At 46.4% G+C, this 25,705-nt stretch overlaps 1 protein-coding gene across 1 annotated transcript in view; it reads left to right on the forward strand.

The window, feature by feature from the left end:
• synpra (synaptoporin a) overlaps window positions 1-16,742 on the forward strand; it is a 148,694-nt gene extending 131,952 nt beyond the window's left edge. Inside the window, exons 4-5 of the mRNA XM_086001502.1 lie at window positions 1,459-1,650; window positions 13,819-16,742. Coding sequence (XP_085857628.1) covers window positions 1,459-1,650; window positions 13,819-14,133 — 507 coding nt within the window. The 3' untranslated portion in view covers window positions 14,134-16,742. The remainder of the gene's footprint in view (window positions 1-1,458; window positions 1,651-13,818) is intronic.
• The last annotated feature ends 8,963 nt before the right edge of the window (window positions 16,743-25,705 follow it).

Consider the following 25,705-nt stretch of genomic DNA (forward strand, 5'->3'; position numbering starts at 1 on the left):
AGGCAGTGGAGGGTTCGAGAGAGGTGATGGTGAGGTAGAGCTGGATGTCATCAGTGTACATGTGAAACCTGATGTGTTTTCGGATGATGTCGGCGAGGTGCAGCCTGTAGTTGAGAAATAGGAGGAGGCCTAGGATAGATCCTTGGGGAACTCCAGAGGTAACGGTGCGGGAGCAGGAAGAGAAGCCATTGCAGGTGATTCCCTGGCTATGAGTAGATAGATAGGAATGGAACCAGGCAAGGGCAGTCCCACCTAGCTGGACAACAGAGGAGTGGTGTTGGAGGAGGATAGTATGGTCAACCGTGTCAAAGGCTGCAGAGAGGTCGAGAGGATGGGGACGGATAGTTTACCACGGTCACAGTCACAGAGGATGTCATTTGTGACTTTGATAAGAGCAATTTCAGTGCTGTGGCAGGGTCGAAAACCTGATTAGAGATGTTCAAACATGGAGTTGCGGGAAATTTGGACACGGATTTGGGAAGCGACAACAAGTTCAAGGATGTTGGAGAGGAAAGGGAGGTTGAAGATAGGGCGGTAGTTAGCAAGGATAGAGGGGTCTGATGTATTTCCTTTCATCCTGCTGTTTTACTGTTGATATTTTACAGCCTGAACAGTCAGCTTTATGTCTTTTGACTAAATTAACGTACTGTGCTTCCTCGCTTCTGACAGATTACTAACGACTATCATTGAGCTGTGGGTGTCTTCTAGTCCTACAGTTTTGAAGTTGAATTATTTGCTTAGATAGGCCCTTAATTTCCGCTTTTAGCTGTTTCCACCAGTGGTTTCTGCTGGTCTCCTGCCAGAGGTACAGTGAGAGACTGGTAGAATCCCCATGGAATTTCAGGGCCATAGTGATTTTCTTCCAAGGTTAACTATTAATTCATGCAAAGATTTGTGTAGAAACAATGTTTTAGTTTATTATCCAGCAGTGCTTAACTATAAATTAAAAATGTATTGGTTTTGAATGAGTAGAATGCAGTGAAGCAGTTCTGGTGTCATATACCATAAGCATAAAAAAGAAGTGACTTTGAGACCGATGCTACTCCTAAGACAGGTTTGTGATATGCTCTTTTAGTCAGGTTTTCTTTCACTGTTTATCAATTCCATTTTCTCTTTCTATATCTCTCTTCTACAACCACCTTTAGCTTTTTTAGATTCACACCTTCTGCAGTTTTCATGGTCAAACATGAATCTTCCACAGTCACCATAGCAACTGGAAAAAAGCAAACTGAATAGTGGAGGATCAAGTGACTGAAGGAGATTATGGGGCCAATTTTCCTCCGTGTCTTTGCACGGGAACAGGGTGGATGCACAAGGATTCCAAACACTACATTTATTTATATCACTACATTTATAGTATAAATGGAATTTTTTATTTTTGACCACATGTAATGATTGTGTGCTTTTACAACAAGACTTATGCAAATTTTAAGTGATTGTTTTAAAAATCTTTTCCAGGATTTCATTGTGACTGTGGTCTTCTCATTCATGTGGCTCGTGGGATCATCAGCCTGGGCAAAAGGACTCTCTGACGTCAAGGTTGCTACGGATCCCGATGAAGTGCTTTTGCTAATGTCAGCGTGCAAGCAGCAGGGCAATAAATGCTTGCCTGTCAGAGACCCTGCAATGTCAGGATTAAATACATCCGTTGTAAGTTGAACATTAGTATTAATGGATATTTGAAAAGAAGGCTGGTTTGTTGATGCAACATGTTGGTGTGCCAACATCCTATGTCACGGAGAGGTAAGATGAGGGTCCATGCCTGCAGCCCTCCATGAAGCAACTTCCCAAACTCAGCTATGTCATTAGAGCAGGAAAGACAGAACAAAGAGTAACTAGATGGTTGTGCACAGAACAGCACTGGCAGAGTCCTGGGAGCAAAGATCAACGAATTGCACGTGTGTAGGGGCCAGTAGGGAAAGAAGGGAATGACAATAAATTGGAAATTGGGTGGATGAGTGATTTAAAGAGAATAGAAATAGATGAAGGGCTGCCGATACAAAACACAACAATAAAATAGAACCACAACTGAACATTTGTCACTTTAATGGTAAGATTATTCATAAAGTGATAGGCCCTCAAATTCCTCAGGTTGTGATCCCAGCACTATGCCAGGATTGCATCCGATGGTGCCCTCCAGTACTGACTCTACTGGGGGGAACCATCGTGTTTATGGGGTCAGTGGGAGGGCATCTCCTTAGCATAGGGTAAGTGGGCAAAAGCGTTATATGTTCCATGGCCATGGAAGCTTCAGCCTCTGCCCAACCTTGGAGAGTGCTGGGTGGGGGTTGTCCAAGCCTCCAGACCCCACCATGTTCCCCTTGGTCCCCTAATCTCTGGGGTTGATCTGTAAAATTTTCCAAAAACTGACCTGCTGTTTCTTCAGGATCCAAGGTCTCTACCAGTGGGGCCCACGTGCACCCCTCATTCAGTGTACCGACCACCACTATCACCTGAGTCCCACTGGAACTGAGGAGCATGAACTCCCAGCTTAGTAAGTCCCATTCCTGGCTCCATCCCTTGGCCATTATTTGCCTTGTAAGAGGTGGATGGAAGTTCTGCTGGCCTTGCACTACAGTTAAAGTTACGCTTTGTTCTTTTTTTCCTGCTCCAATGGCACAGCTGAGTTTGAGAACTTACTTCATGCAGAGCTGCAGTCAAAGACCCTCAACCTACCACTCTGTGGCAGAGGACCGGTGGAATCCCCAAAGAATTTTGGGGCAATATTCTTTATGATCTGCAGTTTTTCTTTTGCAAGTATTCCTACAAGCTGGATGTCTGAATACACTCAGTTCCCAGGTGCTATAGAGAGGAAAAGAGGTGGAGAACCATTATATCCGATCTCCGTACCCTTTACATTGCCCTAGATGGACCTGTGGCTGCACCTGTAATGGACCTTTGGGGCCAGAGGTCTTCGAGCTGCTGTTCTCCAACAGCAGCCACAGCAGCTAGAAGGCCTCAAGGGCAGCAGCCAGTCCTGCAACCATGGACCTGAGAGGCATGTGCCTGTGTTTCCACCCCTGCTTCACAGTACAAGGCCCTGCCAGGGAACGAGTTTGTACCAGGAGTGTGACAGGGCCTTGCAAATGACCCAACCCACAAAATTCAGGCACTCTGAGGCCTGAACGGTGCAGCACAGTTTGGACTCTTCAGTGTCCAAAGAAAGGAGGGGTGGAAATATCAGAGGCATGATGTTTTACTAATTCAATCTGATCAAACAACCATTTTCTTGAAAGAAGAAATATTTGTCTGGTTAGTAACTAATCTTGGATGCAGTTTCAAGAAACTATGTACAGTACCAGTCTAGATACTATTACAAAATGGTGCAGTTACAGAAATGATTAGTCACCACTGCTGATTTTGTAGGCTTGAATCCTTACACTGCTACATGTGTCAGATGTCTTACCGAGCAATATGGAAGAGGAAACTGCTTGCTACTCTAATTAACACAGCTAATATTTCAACATAAGCTATTGCGATAACAAAGTCCAGAACAGATCAGAATATTAAATGAATGTGACTTGTGCAGCAAACGATTGCAGCGTTTGAATACTTTGATATCATTGCTCATTAGAAGACTGTAGTCCAGGTGGACTCGTTTAAAGGACACTGAAAGGAACCAACTTGGAGCAGCTGAAATTGTCTTCATTTCAAATTGTATTATTGCAACTTCAGATAGTTTCCAAAGTATACAGTTGCAAATTACTGGGAACATTACTTTTTAATTGCTGTCAAGAATTGGACATTCTCCAGCCAAAGAATGATGTAGTTCAAATTACAATACAATAGACCTGTGAAATTCCTTTAATGTGCAAAAGCACAACAAGCATCCATAATATGCTGCATCAATCAAAAACAGTTCTCTCCTATTGCAATTTTCCACCGTGATCTATCTTATTTTTCTTGAAATGAGAGACAATGGTTTGTGGGGATATGTAATTTTAAATGGCAGGCTGGAAAATGGAGAAAATATAAACAGTCAAGAAGAATGAAAAAGGGAGAAGCACACAGGAAGAAGACAAAAGAAAAACAAGTATCAGAGGCCACATTAACTTGCACTCGTTAATAAGTAGATTTCAGTCACATTATGTGTTTCCCTGTCTATAATTGGCTTTTTTTTACCTCCTATGGTACAAAGTTATGGTAAGTCAAAGGAACATAGTGGGGCCAGTGAGATGCACAAGGGGAATAAACTCTTGGGCAGGAATCCTGCACAACGTGCAGGATGCCTGCTCGAGTGTCTCCGTGGGAGGCCTGGCCAATATTAATGGCGGGTCTCGTTTGCATCCTGCCGGTCAGCCGCCCGCCTGAAACAGGAGTAAAGAGTTCAGCAGCCCACCTGCCGGCACTCGGGTAAGTCATGGGAGGGGGTTCGTCAGGGTCTCACGGATGGGGAGGAGAGGAGCCCTGGGCAGCAGAGGTCCAGACTCTCATTACTGCTCCTCCTGAACCCACAAAGACAAGTTTAAAACTTACCTTTTAGGTTATAACTCTCTGCTTCTTCCCCGACTGGTTTTAATGAATGGGTCGCCCGTAACCATCGGGGTCTCCTGTACACCAACAACAACTTGTATTTATATAGCGCATTTAATGTAGTAAAACATTCCAAGGTGCTTCACAGGAGCATTATCAAACTAAATTTGGCACTGAGTCACATAAGGAGATATTAGGACTGGTGACCAAAAGCTTGGTCGAAGAGGTAGGTTTTAAGAAGTGTCTTAAAGAAGGAGAGAGAGGTAAAGAGCAACGTTCCCTCTAAGCGGCCGTGCAGCTTTCTGCCAGTCCCGCGCAGCCTAGGACCAGCTTTTTCATTGTAAGTTTTCTCGCATACTGTGAATGGGCCACACAGTGCCTTAAAGGGGCCGCGCACCCCCAAAAAATTAAGGGGAACATTAGTAAAGAGGCAGAGAGCTTTAGGGAGGGAATTCCAGAGCTTAGGGCCTTGGCAGCTGAAGGTACGGCTGCCAATGGTGGAGCAATTAAAATCAGGGATGTGCAAGAGGCCAGAATTGGAGGAGTGCAGAGATCTTCGAGGGTTGTAGGGCCGTAGGAGGTTACAGAGATAGGATAGGGTGAGGCCATGGCGAGATTTGAAAACAAGGACGAGAATTTTTAAATCGACGCATTGCCGGACTGGGAGCCAGTGTAGGTCAGCAAACACAGGGGTCACGGGTGAATGGGACTTGGTGCGAGTTAGGATATGGGCAGCAGAGTTTTGGATCAGCTCCAGTTTACGGAGGGTGCAATTTTGGAGGCTGGCCAGGAGAGCATTGGAATAGTTGAATCTAGAGGTAACAGGCATGGATGAGGGTTTCAGTAGCAGATGAGCTAAGGCAGTGGTGGCAGTGGCGGAGACAGGCGATGTTACGGAGGTGGAAGTCGGTAGTCTTGGTGATGGAGCGGATATGGGGTTCAGAAGCTCACCTCGAGGTCAAATAGGATGCCAAGGAATCGAACGGTCTGGTTCAGCCTCAGACAGTGGCCGGGGAGAGGGATGGAGTCGGTGGATAGGGAACAGAGTTTGTGGCAGGGACCGAAGACAAAGGCTTCGGTCTTAGAATAGGAACATAAGAATTAGGAGCAGGAGTCGGCCATACGGCTCCTCGAGCCTGCTCCGCCATTCAATAAGATCATGGCTGATCTTCGACCTCAACTCCACTTTCCCGCCCGATCTCCATATCCCTTGATTCCCCTGGAGTCCAAAGTCTATCTATCTCAGTCTTGAATATACTCAACGACTCAGCATCCACTGCCATTTGGGGTAGGGAATTCCAAAGATTCGATATTTAGTTGGAGGAAATTTCTGCACATCTAGTACTGCATGTTAGACATGTATGTCACAGAACACTACTTAGCATATATTAAAGAGGCTCCTGCCTGAGTCAGGTGGGTTAAATCTGCTGGGAAATGGAGCAGCAAATCGTGCCACTCGAATTGAACTCTCGTTCCACCCAGTTTCCGATTGTGACTTGTGCAATTTCTGTACAATCAGAGTTCACACTCGTGAAAATAATCATTATCTCTTGCATATCTAAAAATATCAGGATACAGGTCAGCAATAATTTCATATAAACAACTCACAACCTGTTCCTTAGAGATTGGGCCAGAAATTGGTGAACGGGGCTTGCAGCCCCGTTTCTGCACTTACCCCGCGCTACTGCCGATCAGCTCCAGGGACGCCTGGAGTTGGTGTTTCCAGAAGAAGAATCCCGGGCAGCGTATGACGTCACGCCGCCCAGGAGTGCAGCCAGCGCGAAGCCAGGAGCGTGCAGTGCAAGTGAGACACGCCCCTTGAGGTCTCAGTTTCACTGGACACGCCCCCAATGTTTCTGTCAAGCTGCTAAGCATTTTTACATGCAAAGCAGCAGTTTAAATAGGTTTTTGGAAGTTTTTTGAAGATTTTGGTAACTTTTATAAACTTTTTAAAATGTTTACATTATTTTGAGTAATCTGAAGTAGTTTTAAACAGAATTAAAGCAATTTAAAGACTTTTAAAAGCCCTAAAAGAATTTTTTTAATTCCATTTATTTATTTAGCAATGTCGTCGTCATACGTGTCTTCACACTGTTCCCTTTGGGGAACTGTATGAAGTGGTGGAAGGATTTATGGCCATGATTAACGCTCATTCCGTGACCGTAACCATCTTTGAACCAGGCATTAGGGCGGTTAGTCCTATGGCGGGAGGGTTTTACGGGCTCCCACAAGCTATACAAGGAGGGGGGCCACCCACACCCACGGACGCAAATATCCCACTGGATGTCAACCCAGAATTTAGAGCCGGAGCTCCGACTCCACTTGCCGGGACTGTTTGGAGCGGGGTTCGAAACCCTACCCTGATCTGGCCCAGCGGCGGGGATCCTACCGCTATGACAAAGGCCCAATCCGATTAGCAACGTGAAATGGCAGCATAGGGCTCCAGTCACGGGGAGGGAAAAGGCACAGGAAACATATGGGTGTCACCTTTTGTGCGGAGTGGGCCTTTTGCGTAGCAGTAAGCATCCCCGCCGCTGGGCCAGAAGGAGTAGGGTTTTGAACCCCACTCCAGACAGTCCCGGCAAGTGGAGTTGGAGTTCCAACTTTAAATTCTGGGTGGACATCCAGCGGGATACTTGTGTCCGTGGGTGTTGGTGGCCCCCCCCCCCCCCTCAGATGGGTTGTGGGAGCCCGTAAAACCCTCCCGCCATAGGACTAACCACCCTAATGGCTGGTTCACAGATGGTTATGGTCACGGAATGAGCGTTAATCACGGCCATAAATCCTTCCACCACTTCATACAGTTCCCCAAAGGGAACAGTGTGAGGATACGTACGATGATGACCTCTTGCGCAATGCACCTCCTTGGACCCTCAGTCGCAGATGCGAGGGGGCAAGTCGTGCAATTGTTAAATTTTTCATTTTATTGACATGTAAAATGTTGGCCCAGTAATTCCCTTCCAACTGCGCGAGTACGGTCGGGGTACTTACGCATCTGGCCGGATGAAATGCCGGTTTTCAGCAAGCACAGTGCTTTTGGGGAAAACCGGCATTTCCTGTCCTCTGAACGAAGGGGTTCAGAGGCAGAACGCGTGCGACTGCACAGGCAGCGCGTGCGCAGTATAATTCGCCGCTTTCATTACTGCTTTCAGTGAGGTCAAGTCCTTACAACTTACACATGAAAAAAGCATGGGTACAGTTGCTCCAGAGGCTGCGGAGGAAGATATTTCTTATCATGGAGCTTCTGAAAGTATGTATGTCTGTATATATTCCTTTGCGTGTTATGTATATATTCCTTTACTTATGTGTATGAATGTATTATTTAATTATGACTTTCAGAGAAAGTAACTTATTGGAAAATCATAATTAAAAACATACATTCATACACATTAGTAAAGGAATATAAAACATACATACATATACGTAAAGGAATATATGTGGACATACATACATAACTCATTCTCACATTCCATTCACACAGCCACAATTGCTCCTTCTACCTACCGTTCTGAAAACCCTTTTTAAAAAAAAAAAAAAAAAAAAATTTAACTTTAAAACTTACTTAAAATTTCTTAAAATAACTTCCCTCCCTTTCCCAAACAAAAATATTGCATTTCAGAAGCTCCACGATAAAATGTTTCTTCCTCCGCAGCCAATGAACCACTTTACACTTGCTTTTTTCAAGTGTAACTTCTGAGGACTTACCCTCACGGATTTCATGAATGAAATCTACGAAGTTCACTGCGCAAGCGCTGCCTGTGCAGTCGCACGCGCTCGAGGTCTGGAAATGCCGGCGTTCCCCGCATGCGCTGTTCATGCTGAACGGCGGCATTTCCAACGGCCAGATGCGTGAGTACCCCGAGCGCACTCACGCCTTTGGCCGCGAATTTCTGGCCCAATATATACACATGCCATGGCATTTATGGGAACTCTTAATGCTGCACTCCTACCATTTTCTTCTATTAATGTACATAGAATGAAAACTGTATCAGATGCCAGTAATGCATTACTAGGCAACTTATGGGAAAGTTAGACTCATGCCTATGGGATTCATGAATATGGTTCTTTTGCACTGAAATAAAGATCAGCAATAATAGAATAACATCCTGTATATAATCCTCTCAAAACTGTGTATTCCAATAATTCCCATACGTCATACAGTTACACATCAGAAATCAATTTTAATATTAGGTACCCCAAATTACTGCTTGCATTCTTGACTGAATAACAAGACAGCTAGAATTTGGTGTAGGGATGTGGTGGAAATGATAATGATTAATTACATGTTAATTCAGTTCCTAAAGATAATTATGCTGAGAGCTGAAATTGTATTTGTCATTTCTACTTGTTAAGTAGTATGATAAATGGTTTTAAAGGTCACATAACACCTACAGTATGTACATATCAGGAGTAATTTTCTAAAGACATCACAGTTTTCCTGCCGTCCTGCATTTTTTGGGTTGTCTTACAAGGTCTGATTTTGTTGATGGCATAATAATAGCAATTACAGGTGTTGGAACTATTCAGACTCACTTGGAATCATGAATGTACACAGTCAAGGAAAACTGGTTCTGTTTTTCCAAATAATTATTTTTGAATTAGAGTGCTAGAGATTTACTGTTAAGAAAATTAAAATAGATAATTTAAAATAAAGAAAATGTTACGTATATTTATATATATGTGTGTGTGCATGTGTGTAGAAATTCAGCAATATGATAGTGTAGCAGTTCATTTACTCACTTTAAATTCCTGTTGTGTTGATTTTTAAAGTCTTTGGGCAAGAAATTGATGGCCTTACCGCCACCTGGTAGTGCCAGCGATGTGTGAAAAAATGGCAGCCACCGCTCTTGTGCCAGCTGGAGGCGGTCCCGGCATGACCGCCATATTGGTTGCCCCCTTTGCGCTGCTGGTAACTGGCAGTGCTCTGAAAAAAAAATGGTGGTGTGGTGACCACCGACCTAACGTCGCCTACGCGAACTTCGACCCTAACGTTCAAGTCAGCGCTGGGTCCTAAGCACGCCAGGTTAACCTGCAGGTTGACAGACGCTGACGGGGCGATATCTTCAGCTGCTAAAGGGACACACACATAAGAACATAAGACATAAGAACATAAGACAGGTAAGTTTGAATGGAAGGATTTGGACTTTTTTTTTATATTATTGAAGTGGTTGCTTGCTGCAATAGATGTGAAAAGTTTTTTTTAAGTGTTTCGGGTGTGCTGCTGGACACTTGCAAGGGTTCAGATGGTAAGTGAACACCTTTGAGAAGACAGAACATGCTGCGAATACTCAGCAAGTCACACAACATCCGTGGAGTTCACGTCTCAGGTCAACATGCTGCCTGACCAACTGAGTATTTCCAGCATTTTATGCTGTCATTTCACATTTACAGCATCCACTTGCAGAGGGAAGAGGAAGATGCAGAAGAGGAAGCCGAAGAGGGGCAATCAGACAGAAGGATGCATCCCAGACAGTCTCTTTGTGGCCGACGTATCCGGGATGGAATTATCTGCCTGTGGTCCCACAGGCTGGGCAGGATGCATTTCTTGGGTGTGTGAAATGAGGAAGGCACAAGGGTGGAGTTGTGCTGATGGGAGGGCAGGAAGCCTAGCGGTACATACCAGAAGGAAGATAACATACAAGGATACCCACATCTTGCATCTACCCCGCCACTGGCCAAGGGCTCAGCCATGCCCTTGCCAAGAATGGCCTGCACTGTCTCCTCCAAGGGGGTGAGGTGATGCTAGGAAGGGGAGATGTGCCTCGTCATTGATGCTGATTGTTGGTAGGTGAGTGATTGGGGGTCGTGCATTGAGTAGTGTGTGAGGTTAGTGGTTCAGTTGGTAGGTGACGTCTTTTGAAGATACATTCACTGACCTTGACCAGTGGCCTGAGGTCATAAAGCTTCTTTGGGCACTGGAGCCAGTGGTACGGGCGACACTGTTGGCAGTGATGGCCTTGGTAATGTACTCCCACATTGTTCTTTCTGGAGGGGCTCCTGGCACTTATGGGTAGAGGGCCAGTCTTGCAGTGTTCACCACCTGCACAAAGCTGGAGTGCTGCGTGCGAGACCCTGGGTGCCCCTTCCCTGGTTTGCTGAGCCATTTGTGGTAGTGCTGAGGCAGTTTTCCAATTTGTTGCATTTAGCAGGGTAATTTAGCTTTAAGTGCTGAATATTAACATTTGGAACTTCTTTTGAATATTGATTATTTGTTAAACAGAAAGGGCTGAAAAATGTATTGAATTAGTGCATTTTATTTGCCCTTGCTTCAATGTGCACAGCCCTTTAAATTACAGAGAGCCTCACTGCCCACAATGCATTGCGAGCTTCACAGCCTCACACACAGACGCTAGGAGAAGCAGCAACGCCACTTCAGCACAAGAAATTGGTCCTGGATCCCTCGTGCAATGCCACCAGGATGGCGTTGCACCTAAGGTTAGCACTGCGCCACCTACCACCATGCTCCCCACACCGATTTACCTTGTTTAGCGCGGCAGCCATTAACGGCAGTTGGCGAGGACACCGGCTGCTTTCCGGGCAAGAATGAATTTTTCCCCCCTATCTTCAGTTTTCATTTTTACAAACAAGAAATTCTTCTTTGTAAATTAACTGGCAATCAGGAGTACCAAGCATGGTGGTCAAAAATACAAATCCACCGCTTTGAACCTTGTAATAATGACATTTTGGGGATTTGACTAGACGGAGCAGGGTGAGATGGTACTTGTGAGAGCAACTTAGACAACTTGCTTACAGTTTCATCATTCCAGAGACTTGACCACAAAAATATAAAAAGGAAAAGATGAGCGAAAGTAAATGTGGGTCCCTTACAGACTGAGACAGGAGAAATTATAATGGGGAATAAGGAAATGGCGGAGAAATTAAACAAATATTTTGGGGGGAATTTTCCCAGCACTGTGGAGGCGGGACTGCCGGGAAAATGGCAGAAACTGGGAGTGGGTACTGACCCCACTCCCAACCCGCCTCCGTGCCATCTTCCCGGGAGGCGGGCCCCCTAGTCGCGCAGGGACCCGTCTCCTCGAGGCGGGAGGGGGATTAGAGCCAACAGGCAGTTTTGAGGCTTTTCCCCATTTTACGCCTGCAATTGCGGGCTTCCTGAGTGCTGCGAACCTCGCCAGAGTCAGCGAGGTGAGCAGTGGGTCTGCGGGGGTGAGAGGGATCGATATATCAGCTGTAGAGGTGAGTGATGGGTGCAAGTGTGGATGGGTAAGTATGAGAGGTGAGTGTAAAGCGTTGGAAAAAGTTTTCTTACCTTTGCTTCTTTCTGCAGGCTTCAACCGTTGAGGATCAGGAGGTGCCTCATTTCAACAGCAGAGATAACAGAATGGCTGCTGATGTCTCAGATGCAGCAGCCATCTGCTTTCTGCTGAGGAGAGAGGTCTTGGTGAGCCTTTGTGCAAGGGCTCACCTTAGAACAGAGATTGTCAGTGTTTAACAGCTTCTCAAAGCTGTCAAATGCTGACAATTCATCTGTCAAAAAATTTTCAACAGATGAAGTGTCATACACTGACGTCATCTGTCACCGGCTTTCCCTTAATTGGTGGGGGCGGGCTTAACAAGGCCAATCAAGGGAAAATAGTGTGGGTTCGTCAGACATCGCTGGGGCGGGACTAGAACCCAGAAGGCAGCAGTCCCGCCCCCAACTCGCCTCGGCTGGCAAAATCCAGCCCAGAGAGTCTGTCTTCATGGAAGAAGACGCAAAAAACTTCCCGGAAATTGTGCAGTTCCAAGGGTCTAGCAAGAATGAGGAACTGAAAGAAATTAGTATTAGTAAAATACAGGGTACTGAATTTGGATGATCAGCCATGATCTCATTGAATGGTGGAGCAAGCTCGAGGGGCCGAATGGCCTACTCCTCCTGTTCCTATCTTCTATGTTTTCTATGTTTAAAAAAGTAGTACTGGAGAAATTAATGGGACTGAAAGCCAATAAATCCCCTGGACCTGATGGCCTACATCCTAAAGTTTTGAAAGAGTTGGCTGTAGAGATAGTGAATGCATTGGTTGTCATTTTCCAAAATTCCATAGATTCTAGAACAGTTCCCGCAGATCGGAAGGTAGCAAATGTAACCTCACTATTTAAGAAAGAGGGAGAGATAAAACGGGGAACTACAGACCAGTTAGCCTGGTGAGACCACACCTGGAGTATTGTGTACAGTTTTGGTCTTACCTAAAGAAGGATATACTTGCCATAGAGGGAGTGCAACGAAGGTTCACCAGACTGGTTCCTGGGATGGGGGAATTGTCCTATGAGGAGAGATTGAGTAAACTAGGCCTATATTCTCTAGAGTTTAGAAGAATGAGAGGTGATCGCATTGAAACATACAAAATTCTTACAGGGCTTGACAGAGTAGATGCAGGGAGGATGTTTCCCCTGGCTGGGGAGTCCAGAACCAGGGGTCACAGTCTCAGAATAAGGGGTCGGCCATTTAGGACTGAGATGAGGAGAAATTTATTCACTCAGAGAGTGGTGAATCTTTGGAATTCTCTACCCCAGAGGGCTGTGAAGGCTCAGTCATTGAGTATATTCAAGATAGAGATCGATAGATTTTTGAATATTAAGGGAATCAAGGAATATGGGGATAGTGCAGGAAAGTGGAGATGAGGAAGCACATCAGCCATGATCTTATTGAATGGCGTAGCAGGCTTGAAGGGCCAAATGGCCTACTCCTGCTCCTATTTCTTATGTTCTTATATAGGCTGACACTCCAGTGCAGTACTGAGGGAGTGCTGCCTTGTCGGAGGTGCCGCCTTTCGGATGAGACGTTAAACCGAGGCCCAGTCTGCTCTCTCAGGTGGATGTAAAAGATCCCAGGGCACTATTTAGAAGAAGAACTGGAGTTATCCCCAGTGTCCTGGCCAATATTTATCCCTCAATCAACATCACTGAAACAGATTATCTGGTCATTATCACGTTGCTGTTTGTGGGAGCTTGCTGTGTGCTAATTGGCTGCCTAATTTCCTACATAACAACATTGACTACACTTCACAAGTACTTCATCGGTTGTAAAGCACTTTGGGACATCCTGAGGTTGTGAAAGGTGCTATATAAATGCAAGTTTTTTTAAAGTTATAATGCCAATTTTGTTTGTGCTATAAACATAGTACTGTAGCAGCCCATTCCCATCGAGCATTGTCTATTCATATGGAGGTGCCAGTTCTAAAATTCTGTTAAGAGCTTTGCTTCTTAGGTTTGACTTGTTTAGTTTAGCCTTCTTCAGATTATTAACTTGGATTATTATCCACAATGATTATTAACTTAAGGTTATAAAAATGTAATTCATAATGAAAATAAAACCTACAAATTGCCGTTTTCTCACTTCCATAGGTCTTTGGATTTCTTAACTTTATTCTGTGGGCTGGAAATATTTGGTTTGTGTTCAAGGAGACTGGCTGGCAAACTTCAGGTCAACGACACTCTCAAAGCACCATGGAAAAGCAGCCAGCTCCAAGTGGCCTCAAACAACCCTACAACCAGGGGCCATCCGATCAAGAAAGTTATGGTCAAACAACTGGATACAACCAACAAGGCTATGGACAGCAACCAGGTTATGGGCAACAAGCTTCCTATGGCCAGATTGGAGGATACAATCAGGGTGGTTATGGCCAGAATCCTCCAACTTCTTTTACCAATCAAATGTAACCTGTTCCAGGTCTGGCATATGTGCACCTTTTGTCTGAGATCACCATAGCACCAAGCTTTCAGTTAGTCAATTCATGATATGGCATTGAGTATTTCTGTGATATTGGTAATGAGAAATATCAGTAGAAAGTGGCAGTGATTTTAATCACTTGTTAATAATAATGTCCAGGTGTCCAAATATTAACATGTTGATGTAAGTATTGATGGTTACCATAAGTAAATATCACTTTATAAAATACCTCCATGGTTGTTGTATTTTTTATGTTGTATTGAAATGGTAAAACCTGTAAAATTGTTGAAATGCACAAACCGTGTTTTGCTTGTATGCTGTTTGTTCCTGCCATTGTGGTAGATGCTGTCTGAGCAAATAGAGGTAGAATTGAACTAATCTTTTTGCATTTTTGGTGAGAAATAAATAAGTGGCCCTTGTGTGACTACTAAATATTGCATTGTGTGTATTTAAAAATAGCTTGTGCATGAAATTGTTACAGCTTATACACTCTGTGGCCTACTTTAGTGTGGTGTTAATTACGAGCACTAAGATCTCACCCTTATGTGATGTTAGTAGAACAACAATGTTTTTTATTCTGTAGCTACAGGTATTACAGTAGAATGGAATTTACATCTGTATGTTCATTTTTTAAAAATTGCATTTTGTTCAAAAATCTTTGCTTGTTGAATGTAAGAGTTATTTTGTTTACTTTGTGCATTATTTATAAGTAAAGAGGTATAAATGTGATTTTTTTCAGCTTGCAGGTGTGTTTTTGTAATGTATCTTTTAATTCACTACAGCAGTGAAAGACTGCATCAGACAAGCCTAAAATACTGAAAAGGTCTTTACTATGGATAATGCTTAACTTTTTATGAACGTAAATACAACCGGCTTCTACAACTTGCCACAACTCTTTCTCCCAGTTATTCCTTGGTACAGTAAGTTATGCACCTGCCTGCAGTGTAGTGTCACTGTGTTCTCACACTAATGAAACAGTGGTTGTAGACTGAATCTGTATGTGTGTAAAACAGTTAATATATTATGCTAGATCTTTTGGCGTAAGCTGTAGTTATTAAAGCACAAAGCGACTATGATTCCTTCCTGTCTTTTTAACGTATGGTACTATGGTATTGTGTTAATGATTGCAAAGTGAGTGTGTGAATGTATTCAAAGTAATCTCTAGCATCTGTGACCAAAACCATTGACCAAGCAATGTAAACCAGTTGATAAACCTTAAAATCAGCTGCATGATTTCCAAAATGCACACTTAATAATCTTATGTCAGCACAACGACATACAAAGTGTGTTTCGTAGGCTGTGTTTTCAAATAGACCGTAATTTGCTGTCAAAATAACAGTGAGGCAAATAGCGTTCACCGTTGTTTATGCACAAGTGGTACAGCAACTTCAGGCGAGGTGCAGGTGCGCGGCTAAACTCAAAAATCCAAATGTTGCTGTCCGAGATGCGTCGCTCCGCCGTTAGCTTTACGAAAGCGACGTTTCGGTGTCTGGCTCACTGGTGAGTGGCATGAAGTTGCTGCATTTGTGTGGTAGATACAAACTAAACTCGCCGCAGCAAGTTAAGTCTTGCCCATTTCAGTCTAAGTTACCTTTTAATGTCGTGATAAGTGTTAATTATTGCCAATCTCTCTGGTGCTGAAAATTATAACTAAATTATTAATACTGAAAATTATTTTTTATTGCAATTCACTACTGTTGCGACTAGTCTCATTCCTTCAGGTTATAATTGTTGAAGATTTTTTTTTTATATAAAATTTAAAATTTAATTTTTTTACTTTTCCTTTCTGTCTTTTTTTTTCTCTTTCTCTTAATCCATTTTTTTCTTTCCCTCTATTTCTCTTTCTGTACCAGGTTTGACATTGAATTTACCCACTCTAATTTACAGTTCCTTCTCAGACCGCACTTTGTTAATTTCATAATCCTTTCATCTGATTGGTTAAGGAGCTGCGCAGTTGCTTGACCTGTTCCCTCAGATCCCAGATGTCCTGTTTCCCTCGTTGCGACATTATTAGCTTGCACTTTCAGCAACTTGCAAAGCAAAAAAATTAAAAACCTAAATATATAAGGGCAAATCTAACTGATGGCAGACGCCGTTAGATGCCCTGCTACAGCAAATTATGGCCCAGTGTTTTCTGTTTTCTATTAAACCAATAATTTTAACATTACTTTTAGCACCACAATAAACCTTCTTCTGAACCAGGGAATTATTTACTACCCAGACCAAAGTTGCCTAATATAAATCAGAATTTCAACCGGTTACATTGTTCAGTTTTTACCAATATAACAATTCAATCTGACGAAACAAAAAGCATTTGGCTGAGACAAGTTTTTTTTGAATGAAGTAATTTAGTTTTATACAGAAATGTAAACTTAAATGACAATTTTTCTGTGTTGCTCCCATCAAAACTTCTGCATACATTTTCTAAAAAGGTGTTAGCTGAATTGTGTACTTATCTAAATGCTCTCCGACGTTTCAGTATTGGTGTAAAGCAACGGTATCATTGATGTTCATTGTATCTGTATATGATTATTTTGGTTGTTAAATGTACAGTACATTGTGATTTCCACTTCAAATTAAAGTACAGTACTGCATTCAAGTGAAGGTGGTGTGTTCATTATTGCTGCTATCAAAAGTAAATTTAAAAACATTTGCTGGAAAAATAACAGCGGGTGGACGACACACACTATTAATATGCAAATTGGCCAGGAAGTTCAGGAGATTGAGATACGCATGAATTGCTAATCTCCAGAACTTGCTAGTCGATTTACAATGCACCACTGTTTGCTTTGTATAAACAGCATCTGGTCCTTAGCCTCCCTGTTAATTAAGAACTTGCTGGAGTTGCACATTAATTGCCCATTAAACTCACCACAGAAAGATAAGTCTAGTAATTAATTGCATAAGCACCCTTTTAACAATGTTATAATTGTTAATGACTGCCAATCAACCTCTCTGGCCCAGAAAATGAACAATTTAAAATGTTCAGTCTCATTCCTTCAGGGAGTGAATTGTTGTTGGAGATTCTAAAAATGTCAATTTTTTTTATTTTACCTTTTTTTTTACTTTTCCTTTCTGCCTCAGTTTTCTCTCTCTCTTAATTCAATCTTTCTTCCGCTCTCTTTATTTCTCTTTCTGGACCTGATTTGATATTGAATTCACCTGCTCTAAATCATCCACCTGCTCTAAATCATCCTCCTTCTCACTCCTTTCTCTGTTTATTTCTCAATCTTTATATCTCATTGCTTAAGGAGATACACTGTTGTCTTGCCATTCACTAAGGTCCCAGATGCCCCATTGCCCTTGCCACACCGTTATCAGCTCGCACTTCCAGCAAGTTAGGGGGCAAAACATTGTTGAGCTGACTGGTGCATGAAAAGTCCGCCTAACGACCTACACCGTGAGATGCCCCACCCCAACAAATTTCAGCCCCATTACTTTCAACAGATTTTTACACGACAAAATGTAAAAACAAAGCAATATAATTTCATTTTTATTTTGACAATACTAATATTTGTGGAGGATTATCAAAATGCTGGTCTTTTTACAATGGTTAAGCTGGAAGGAATTTATATATGTGGAGAAAGTAAAAGAGAGAAATGTTTCTTTTACTAAATTGAGACAGTACTCTGCGGCCCGTCGCCCCATGCAGCCTGAAATCCACCACCTGCCTGCCATTGTGGGGAAGTGGCTAGGCCCTCACTCATGTGCTATTGTGCCTCCCTTGATGGTAAGCAACCTCCTTTCTCCTCTGGTTCACAACAATATGTTTCAAGTAACCATGAGACTTCGTAATGGAGTATACGGAATGGACTTTATTGATACACAGAAAGGTGGTCAGCCTTTAACTGTATACAGAGAGTGACTTTACCGGTTTCTGTATCTTTCGCGTGCACGCTAACAGTTAAAAACCATGATCCTTTATACACCATGGCCTAGAAATTCGGTTGGTAGCGCCGGCGCTGAGCGCCTAAAGAGACCTAGAATTGGGGCGATACCCTATGTTGGGGCGGTCGCTATGAAGATAGCGACAACTCAGATATTGACTATACATTTAACGCCTGCGCTAAGTGTTTGCGCGCGCCCGCGAGCGCAAGCAGATCATGACATCATTTCGGTGTGCAACGCCTTTTAGGAGCGCCTGAGCGCATATTGGGTGGCGTCCGGAGCCTTAACGCCTAGCGCTATTAGTGACAGTTCGAGGGAGGGCTAGCAGGCCCTTCTCTTGAGTAGGGGGGCGCTATTTAAAGGGGACAGCTCTAGTGCAGAAGCTTCAGCCACTTGGCCTGCTCATTGCGATCGTTGCTGGAGAGAGTTGGCGAGCTACTGTGGAGCAGAGTTTTGGGAATTTAGCTTTAGAGTACTTGGGACCTTCAAACCTGTCCGAAGCACTTGCAGCACTACACCTAAAAGCCTTTTGACCAACTGGCATCGGAATGGGAACTGCTTTGGAGGGCAACGGCCTCATGGCCCAACACTGTGAAGGGGCAGAGAGACGGCGGGAGAGAGGGCCGGCATTGGCCAGAAGGAGGAGGGGCAATGGAGGTCGGCCAATCCGACGGGATGCGGCGAGGGTCTTTAGGCAGCAGGTGTCAAGCCTTGACATGTCGGAGGAGCAGTGTTTGCGAAGGCTCCGATTCTGGAGGGACATTGTTACTGATCTGTGCCACCTGCTTGCTCAGGATCTGCAGCCGCGTGAACGGTGCAGGACCTCTCTGTCCGTGATCGCTAAACTGACTGATGGCCTCAATTTTTATGCCAACGGATCCTTTCAGTCAGCTATTGGGGACATTGCGACTATCGCTCAGGTTGCAGTCCACTGTTGCATCCGGCAAGTTACAGATGCCCTTTATAGGCGAAGGCGTCAATTCATGACCTTCCCTCTGACCCTGCACAAGCAGGCGGAGCGCGCGCAGGGTATTGCTTCTATTGCGGACTTCCCCATGGTGCAGGGGGCGACTGACAGCACACACGTGGCTTTGAGGGCGCCATGCCAGCATCCTTAGGACTCCCGCAACCGCAAGGGGTTCCACTCCCTCAACGTGCAGCTGGTCTGTGACCACTGCCAAATCATCATGGCAGTCACCGCGCATTTCCCAGGGTGCAGCCACGATGCCTTTATCCTGCGGTTGACCTCAGTTTGTAACCTTTTTGAGGGGCTGGCTCGAACACGAGGCTGGCTTACTGGGGACAAGGGCTATCCTCTCTGCCCATGGCTGATGACAACACTCCGTGTGGCCGACACCCCAGCAGAAGAGCTGATCAGCAGCGGCCATCAGGCGACCAGGCACAGTAAACAGCACACTATTGGTGTTCTCAAAAAGCGTTTCCGATGTCTGGAACATTCAGGGGGATCCCTGCAGTACTCGCCGCAACAAGTAGGACACATCGTCGCCGTCTGCTGCATGCTCCACAACTTGGCGAATTGACGCACCCAGCCAATTCCACCTGTCCCTCAATGACCAGCAGAGCAGGCGGAGGAGGAGGAGGATGAGGAGGAGGAGGAAGAGCAGGTGGAGGAGGAGGAGGAGGAAGAGCAGGCGGAGGAGGAGGAGGAGGAAGATGGAAGGGCTCCTGAAAGTGGAAGGGCCATACGTCAGAGGCTCATCACGACTACTTTTGAGACCCCTGTGGCGGAATGATGAGAGTCTTAACTCCTGCGCACTTTGGATGTTTGACGGCCTCTGAATGCCAGCATCATTGAAAGTAGTCATGTGCACCATGCCACATTGAAACTTCTGTTTATTGTCACAAAAGTCTTTCATTACAGCAAAACAACGTAATGTCAACAGAAACCATAAGTAACAAAATAACTGTGAACTCTTCGGCAAAGCCGCAAAACTCAACAAACCTTCTGCAAATATAACAACAGGTGAGGGTGTTCTTGAATTTGGACAAAGAAACGTCTCAGCACCTCCCTCTACAACTGGCCCCTTGAGGGAGAACGACTTCTGTTTCGCGCCCGGCCCCTTCCCTCCCTGCTGCTCCTACGTAATTGGACCCCAGTGGCAGGCTCAAGGCTGGGGGACGCCTGCTGACTGGCTGGAAGCGCAGAAGCCCCTGAGGGACGGCCTGGCCGACCTCTGTGCTTGGAGGGTGCGGACGCAGGATGCTTGATGTGACCATGGCTGGAAGCAGTGTGCCCTGCAGGTGGTGGCAGCTGCACTGCAGACGTACCAGCGCTGGCATGTGCAATGGTCACCTGCCGAGAGTGGACACCTGCACCATGGTCGGACAACACACTGGCTATCTGAGGGGAGCGGCTCGGCTCATCCACCACAATCGCATGCTCCACTGATTCCTGGCCTTGTATGGGACTGGAAGGGCCCGGGGTGATCCTAACTGATGCAGAGAGGGTGGCTGCAGTGAGAGATCGCGTTGCCTTAATCTGGGTGTGGAGAAGCCCAGCAAGTGACTGCGTGGCAACAGTGAGGACCTGTGTGCCAGGTGCCAGTGCTTCGGAGAAGCCCTGGACAGTTCTTCCCATTGCTTCGGACAAGGCAGGTGCCGACCACTCCACTGCCTCAGACAAGCCCTGGACAGACCTTTCCAGGGATTGTCCGAAGCCCTGAATAGTCCTTTCCATAGCGGCCTCAAAGCCCTGGACAGTCCTCTCCATTGTTGGGCCGAAGCCCTGGATAGTCCTGTCCATTGTTGCCCCGAAGTCCAACATACTCTTAGCCAATGAATCTATTGACTCAGGCATCTTCTCCACTGCAGCCATCAGCTCCGTGTGTCTGAGCCGGACCTGTTTGCTCATTTCAGCCAGGCGACGCACCTCCTCTGCACTCTGTGCAGCAGTCATCACTACCTGCCTTGCCCTTCGGGGAGACGGTGGGCGAACTTGCCTATCCCCCTTGCGTTGCTGCATGCCGCTTGTTCCGGCAACTGGTTCATCCTCAGAGCACCCCCCCTCCCCTCCAGGGGACTACTATCCCCAGTCTGTAGATGTGTCCGCTCCCCGGATTCTGCAACGGCTGGTCCGGATTCCTCCTGCTCCTCGCCTCCGGTGGCACTGGCACTGGCAGCTTCAGTGCGTTGAGCCCGAGTTGGTGCTGATTCATCTGAAAGCAGGGAGGTGGAAGAGTGGCTTTAGCAAAAGGACAGGTTTGCAGAAAGGCATGCCAGATTGCGGCAAGGCTCTGACATGGCTGCACACTGAGGAAGCATGCTGGCGGCGGGACCAAGTGGAAGGCAACAGGTGAAAAAGGTGAGAGACTTACCCTCGCTGTCGGAAATGGGGTCGGCAGATGCAGTGGTCACAGGACCAGACAGACGTCCTCCAAGAATCTGGTGCACTCTCTCCTCCAGATCCGTGAGAGTGACCACTTGTGGAGGTCCGCCACCGGTTCGACGCTGCTCCTTTCGGATTGTCGCCAGCTTGGACTGCAGGGGAAAGAAGGGGAAGTTCTGTTACATGATGCCTTGCGAGATCATCTCATGCCCCCCATGGTGCAAGAGCCCTTACATGATGCCTTGAGAGATCATCTCATGCCCCCCATGGTGCAAGAGCCCTTACATGATGCCTTGAGAGATCATCTCATGCCCCCCATGGTGAAAGAGCCCTTACATGAGGCCTTGAGAGATCATCGCATGCCCCCCATGGTGAAAGAGCCCTTACATGAGGCCTTGAGACATCTGTCCATGTGTGTGCCCAGAAAGGGCCATGGGTGCTTGCTGACAGATGGCCATTGGGGCATCATGGCAACAGGGTGGCCGAAGTCAGCTGCAGATGGAGGGAATCAGAAGTTTGCTAAACCATCACTCACCCTAACGATCCGTGTGAGGTCGTTGAATTTCTTCCTGCACTGAACAGGGGTCCTGGTCGCCATGCTGCTGGAGTTGACCCTCACAGCAACCTCCGTCCAAGATCGTCGGTAAGCCTTCTGATTCGGCCTCTTGCCATTGTCCGGATACAGGACATCTCGACGGCGCTCAACTGCAGCCACCAACTGGTCCAGAGCCTCAGTGCTGAAGTGCTCTGCTCTCTGTCTAACCTTCTCCATGCTCAACAAGTTTCTAACGCCAGAGAAGGGCGAGCGCCGAATCTGAGGCCTACAGGGCGTTGGGTGTTGAAGCTCAGGCTGACTGACCCACCCCTTTAAGAGCCGGCCAGCGCCTGGAAGTCTCGTGGTTTCCCGTAATTGAGCTCACCTGCGCTGCGTCTGTCCACGTCGATATTGAGTAACGCCTGAACTTTTGCGCCTTAGGAGCACCGTGCAACGGCTGAATTAGCGCCTCAATCCCCTTTGGGGGCGATGCAACCCAATATCTCGCCAGGCAGCGATAAGTTTCGTCTGGCTATAAACTTTGCGCACCGCCAGTTCTAGCGCCTCAAGCAGGGCTATACCCAATTTCTAGGCCCATATATTTTGACTACATCAAAGGAAAATGTCAAAATGACGTATCTATTTCCCAAATCCTCTGAAAACAGATTATCTATGTAAATAGTTTGCAACTGTTTACCTCAGAACCACTTCCCTTAAACAAAACTTCCTTTACCTACTGTTATCTTTAGTAAAAGGACTCGCTACCCCTGTTTTATTACCCCACACTTATTTCCTTACACAAGCACTTTGGCCACAATTTTAGGAACCATGGCGGGTCCTGACCCCGCTGCTGTCTCCATCCTGGCCTCTGAAATGAATTTTCCCTGATTGAGCTTCTTAAGTCTGCCCAGCGCGTTTCCCGGCCAATTAAAAGGAAGCAGGTCTGGTGACGTCCGGTTTCCTTAAAGGGACTAAGTCCAAATTTCTTTTGACATTTGTGCATTCAGTGTTCTGCAGCATTAAGGTGCTGCAAACACTGACAATGACTGCACAAAGGCACAGGGCTGCACCCAGGCTCTCTCATGACTCCCTCATGGAGGGAGTCACAGCATGCAGGGAGGTCCTCTTCCGTTCCCATGGGCGAATGAGACCTCCTCAGGAGATCAACACAGTTTGGTTGCACATTGCAGAGGAGGGCACAAGCAGGGGTGTGGTCAGGAGGACCTGGGTGCACTGCCGCAATCGTTTCAATTATCTCATGAGATCACGGAACGTTAGTACAAAGCCACACTCAACCTCATCCTGCTGTGCCTCTCATCACATCCCCATCACTCTGCCTTCCCTTCCCTACTCCTGCACATCCTTATACACACCACTTACCTTGCACCACCACCCATCCCTCTCTATCTACATTATCACTTCTCCATTTCACTAGCCACCTCTCACACTCACCCGCATCCTAGTTCAATCATACCAACTAACAACACACAAGGGTAGGCACTTGGGTGTTTTATGCAATGTGCACGTAAAGTTTCTGTTAATGTGGTGTCAAAACATTGAAACCTTTATTTTGAACACTTTGGAGGAGAAATTGAGTATAGCCCCATTTGGGGCACCAGCCTTGCCAGGGCGCTAAAAGTAGCGCCCCAGAAACAATCGTGCCCCCGCACCGGAAATTGAGTGGTTGCGCCCCAAAGGGAAGCGCGGCGCTACTGGAGGTGCCCCACATCAATCTTGGGGCGCTGCGAGTGAATATCATGGTGCTACGCGCTGCGGCACATCGCGCTGTGGTATTGCAGGCCTTCCTTCCCTTCTTAAAGGGGAGGGGCCTTGCGCAGCGCGATCTGGGGCCCAGCTGGGCCCCCGAGGATCGAGAGTGCAGGCAAAAGAGCCCAGCACCGAAGAGAAGTGCCGGGCTCTTGGAGCGCAGCCAGCAATCCGCAGGGGGCGGGGGGTTTCAGGAGGCCGGGGACGGGAGCACAGGCAGGTGCTGGCAGGCGGCCAACAGCAAAAATGGCCGCCCCGCACCTCGCCTTTAATTTGCGCCTCCCCGGCCGCAGGTAGGCCCCCCTGAACCGGTCGGACATAGCGTCCGGCGGTAAATCAGGGGGGCGCTGCCGAATATCACGGCCGGGGCATCAGCGGGGCACTGTGCACACCGATGATGTCATCGGCAGCGGCGCAGCGCTAACAGTTAGCGCCACCACTAACGTCCCACGGAATTTAGCGGGAGGCGTGGGCAGTGCCGCGCCCGGGCGCTAGCTGGCTTGCGACCCGCTTAGCGCCCTCTTAAGGTTGCAGTAAATGGTGAGACATAACGTTACCCCCACAATGGCGATGAGTTGTAAAAGGAATGGCTTGGACATTGTAGGGATGCTTTATGGTGTTGGTGTGGGCTGGTGATAACCTGGCGCATCATGTAGCAGCCAGGGTATACAGTGTCAAGTGAAGTAAATCTGACCATGGTGAGGCCATCATTGGCCTCTCGGGCAGCAACGTGGTCAGGTGCTGATGCCCTGTGTCCTGTGCAGCATCAGTTGATTGCAGAGAAGTTTGGTGTTGTTATTGGTACTGCTGGTGTGCCTGGTGCTGTTGGTGTTCATGCTGATCATGGTGGGATTCTGAGGACCAAGGTGAGAGAGTTTCAAGGGCACCCATGCTGATGGAATGGATGGCAGGTGAAGTAGAGATGACAGAAGCGATCTGTTAATGGTGGGAGAGTTAATAAGGTCAGACTGGATGGAGACTTGGGTAAAGACTTGCAGCATCCTGAATCTGTAGTGGTTATGCAGTTTAGAGACTCTAGTGGTTAGGGGAACATATCTCAATCAGCTGGGAGCTTTGACTTAACATTTGAAGCTGTCAACTCATCAGTTGATTCAATGGCCACTGAGCTCCCACCTCAGCTTCACAGACGAGTTCTAGGCACAGCAGGAAACCGGTGGGTGACCTGTCAAATCCAAAAAGTTGTGAAAAAGTCATTGATAAGTGGCTGTAAACAAACCACTAATTATTTTAATTGCCTCCCCTGCCGTTGCGTGTCGGATCTGTTTAGAGCTGACAGACCCGACATTTGGTAAAGCCACGTGGCGGTGGGTTCACAGCGGGGTCCCAACCCACCAGGGAAAAAAGTCACTTTCCCACCCGACCCGCCAGGGAAAAAAGCCACTTTCCCACCCGACCAGCCACCGATCGCACCCACTGACCCCCCCACCCCCGCAAAATGCAGCCCTTTACATATCAAAAGACAAGCCATGCTGTCTCCTCACGACACTTCAATGTCATCCTGTTTATATCGGAATGCCTGACAATGCATTCCTTTTCCGACTCTTCAATGTCATCCTGTTTAACAAAGAAGTTCGACTGTTAAACTTTTAACTCCCCCAAGATGTCTGACATACATCTCTCCAGGATGTCTAATACTAGGCCCCTTGAGCCATGTCCGTACTGACCAGAGTAGTGGGACTTTCAATGTAGGGAGTCCAGACACCAGCTCCAATCTCTTGGATTCATAGGCCTTGAAAGGGGCAGGTGGAGATTCCATCCCTTACAGGACTGACCAGGACATCTTGGACTTGGCAGGAACTTGGCATAGCTGGGCTCCTGCCTTTTTCTAGTGGGTTCTGCTAGACTCTTCCTAGAGTGACAATGGGAGTCCAGCAGCTCTCATAAGGAAATTTGGAGCCTACTTATTGTCTCGGAATGAATCAAAAAATACCAACCATACTCTGGCTGAGGGGATCTCTTTCAAACATCTTTACAAATCTTTCATAGAAACATAGAAGATAGGAGC

The sequence above is a fragment of the Somniosus microcephalus genome, chromosome 11, assembly GCF_052327205.1.
Source record: "Somniosus microcephalus isolate GS21.2 chromosome 11, FLI_Smic_1.0, whole genome shotgun sequence".
Classification (NCBI taxonomy): Eukaryota; Metazoa; Chordata; class Chondrichthyes; order Squaliformes; family Somniosidae; genus Somniosus; species Somniosus microcephalus.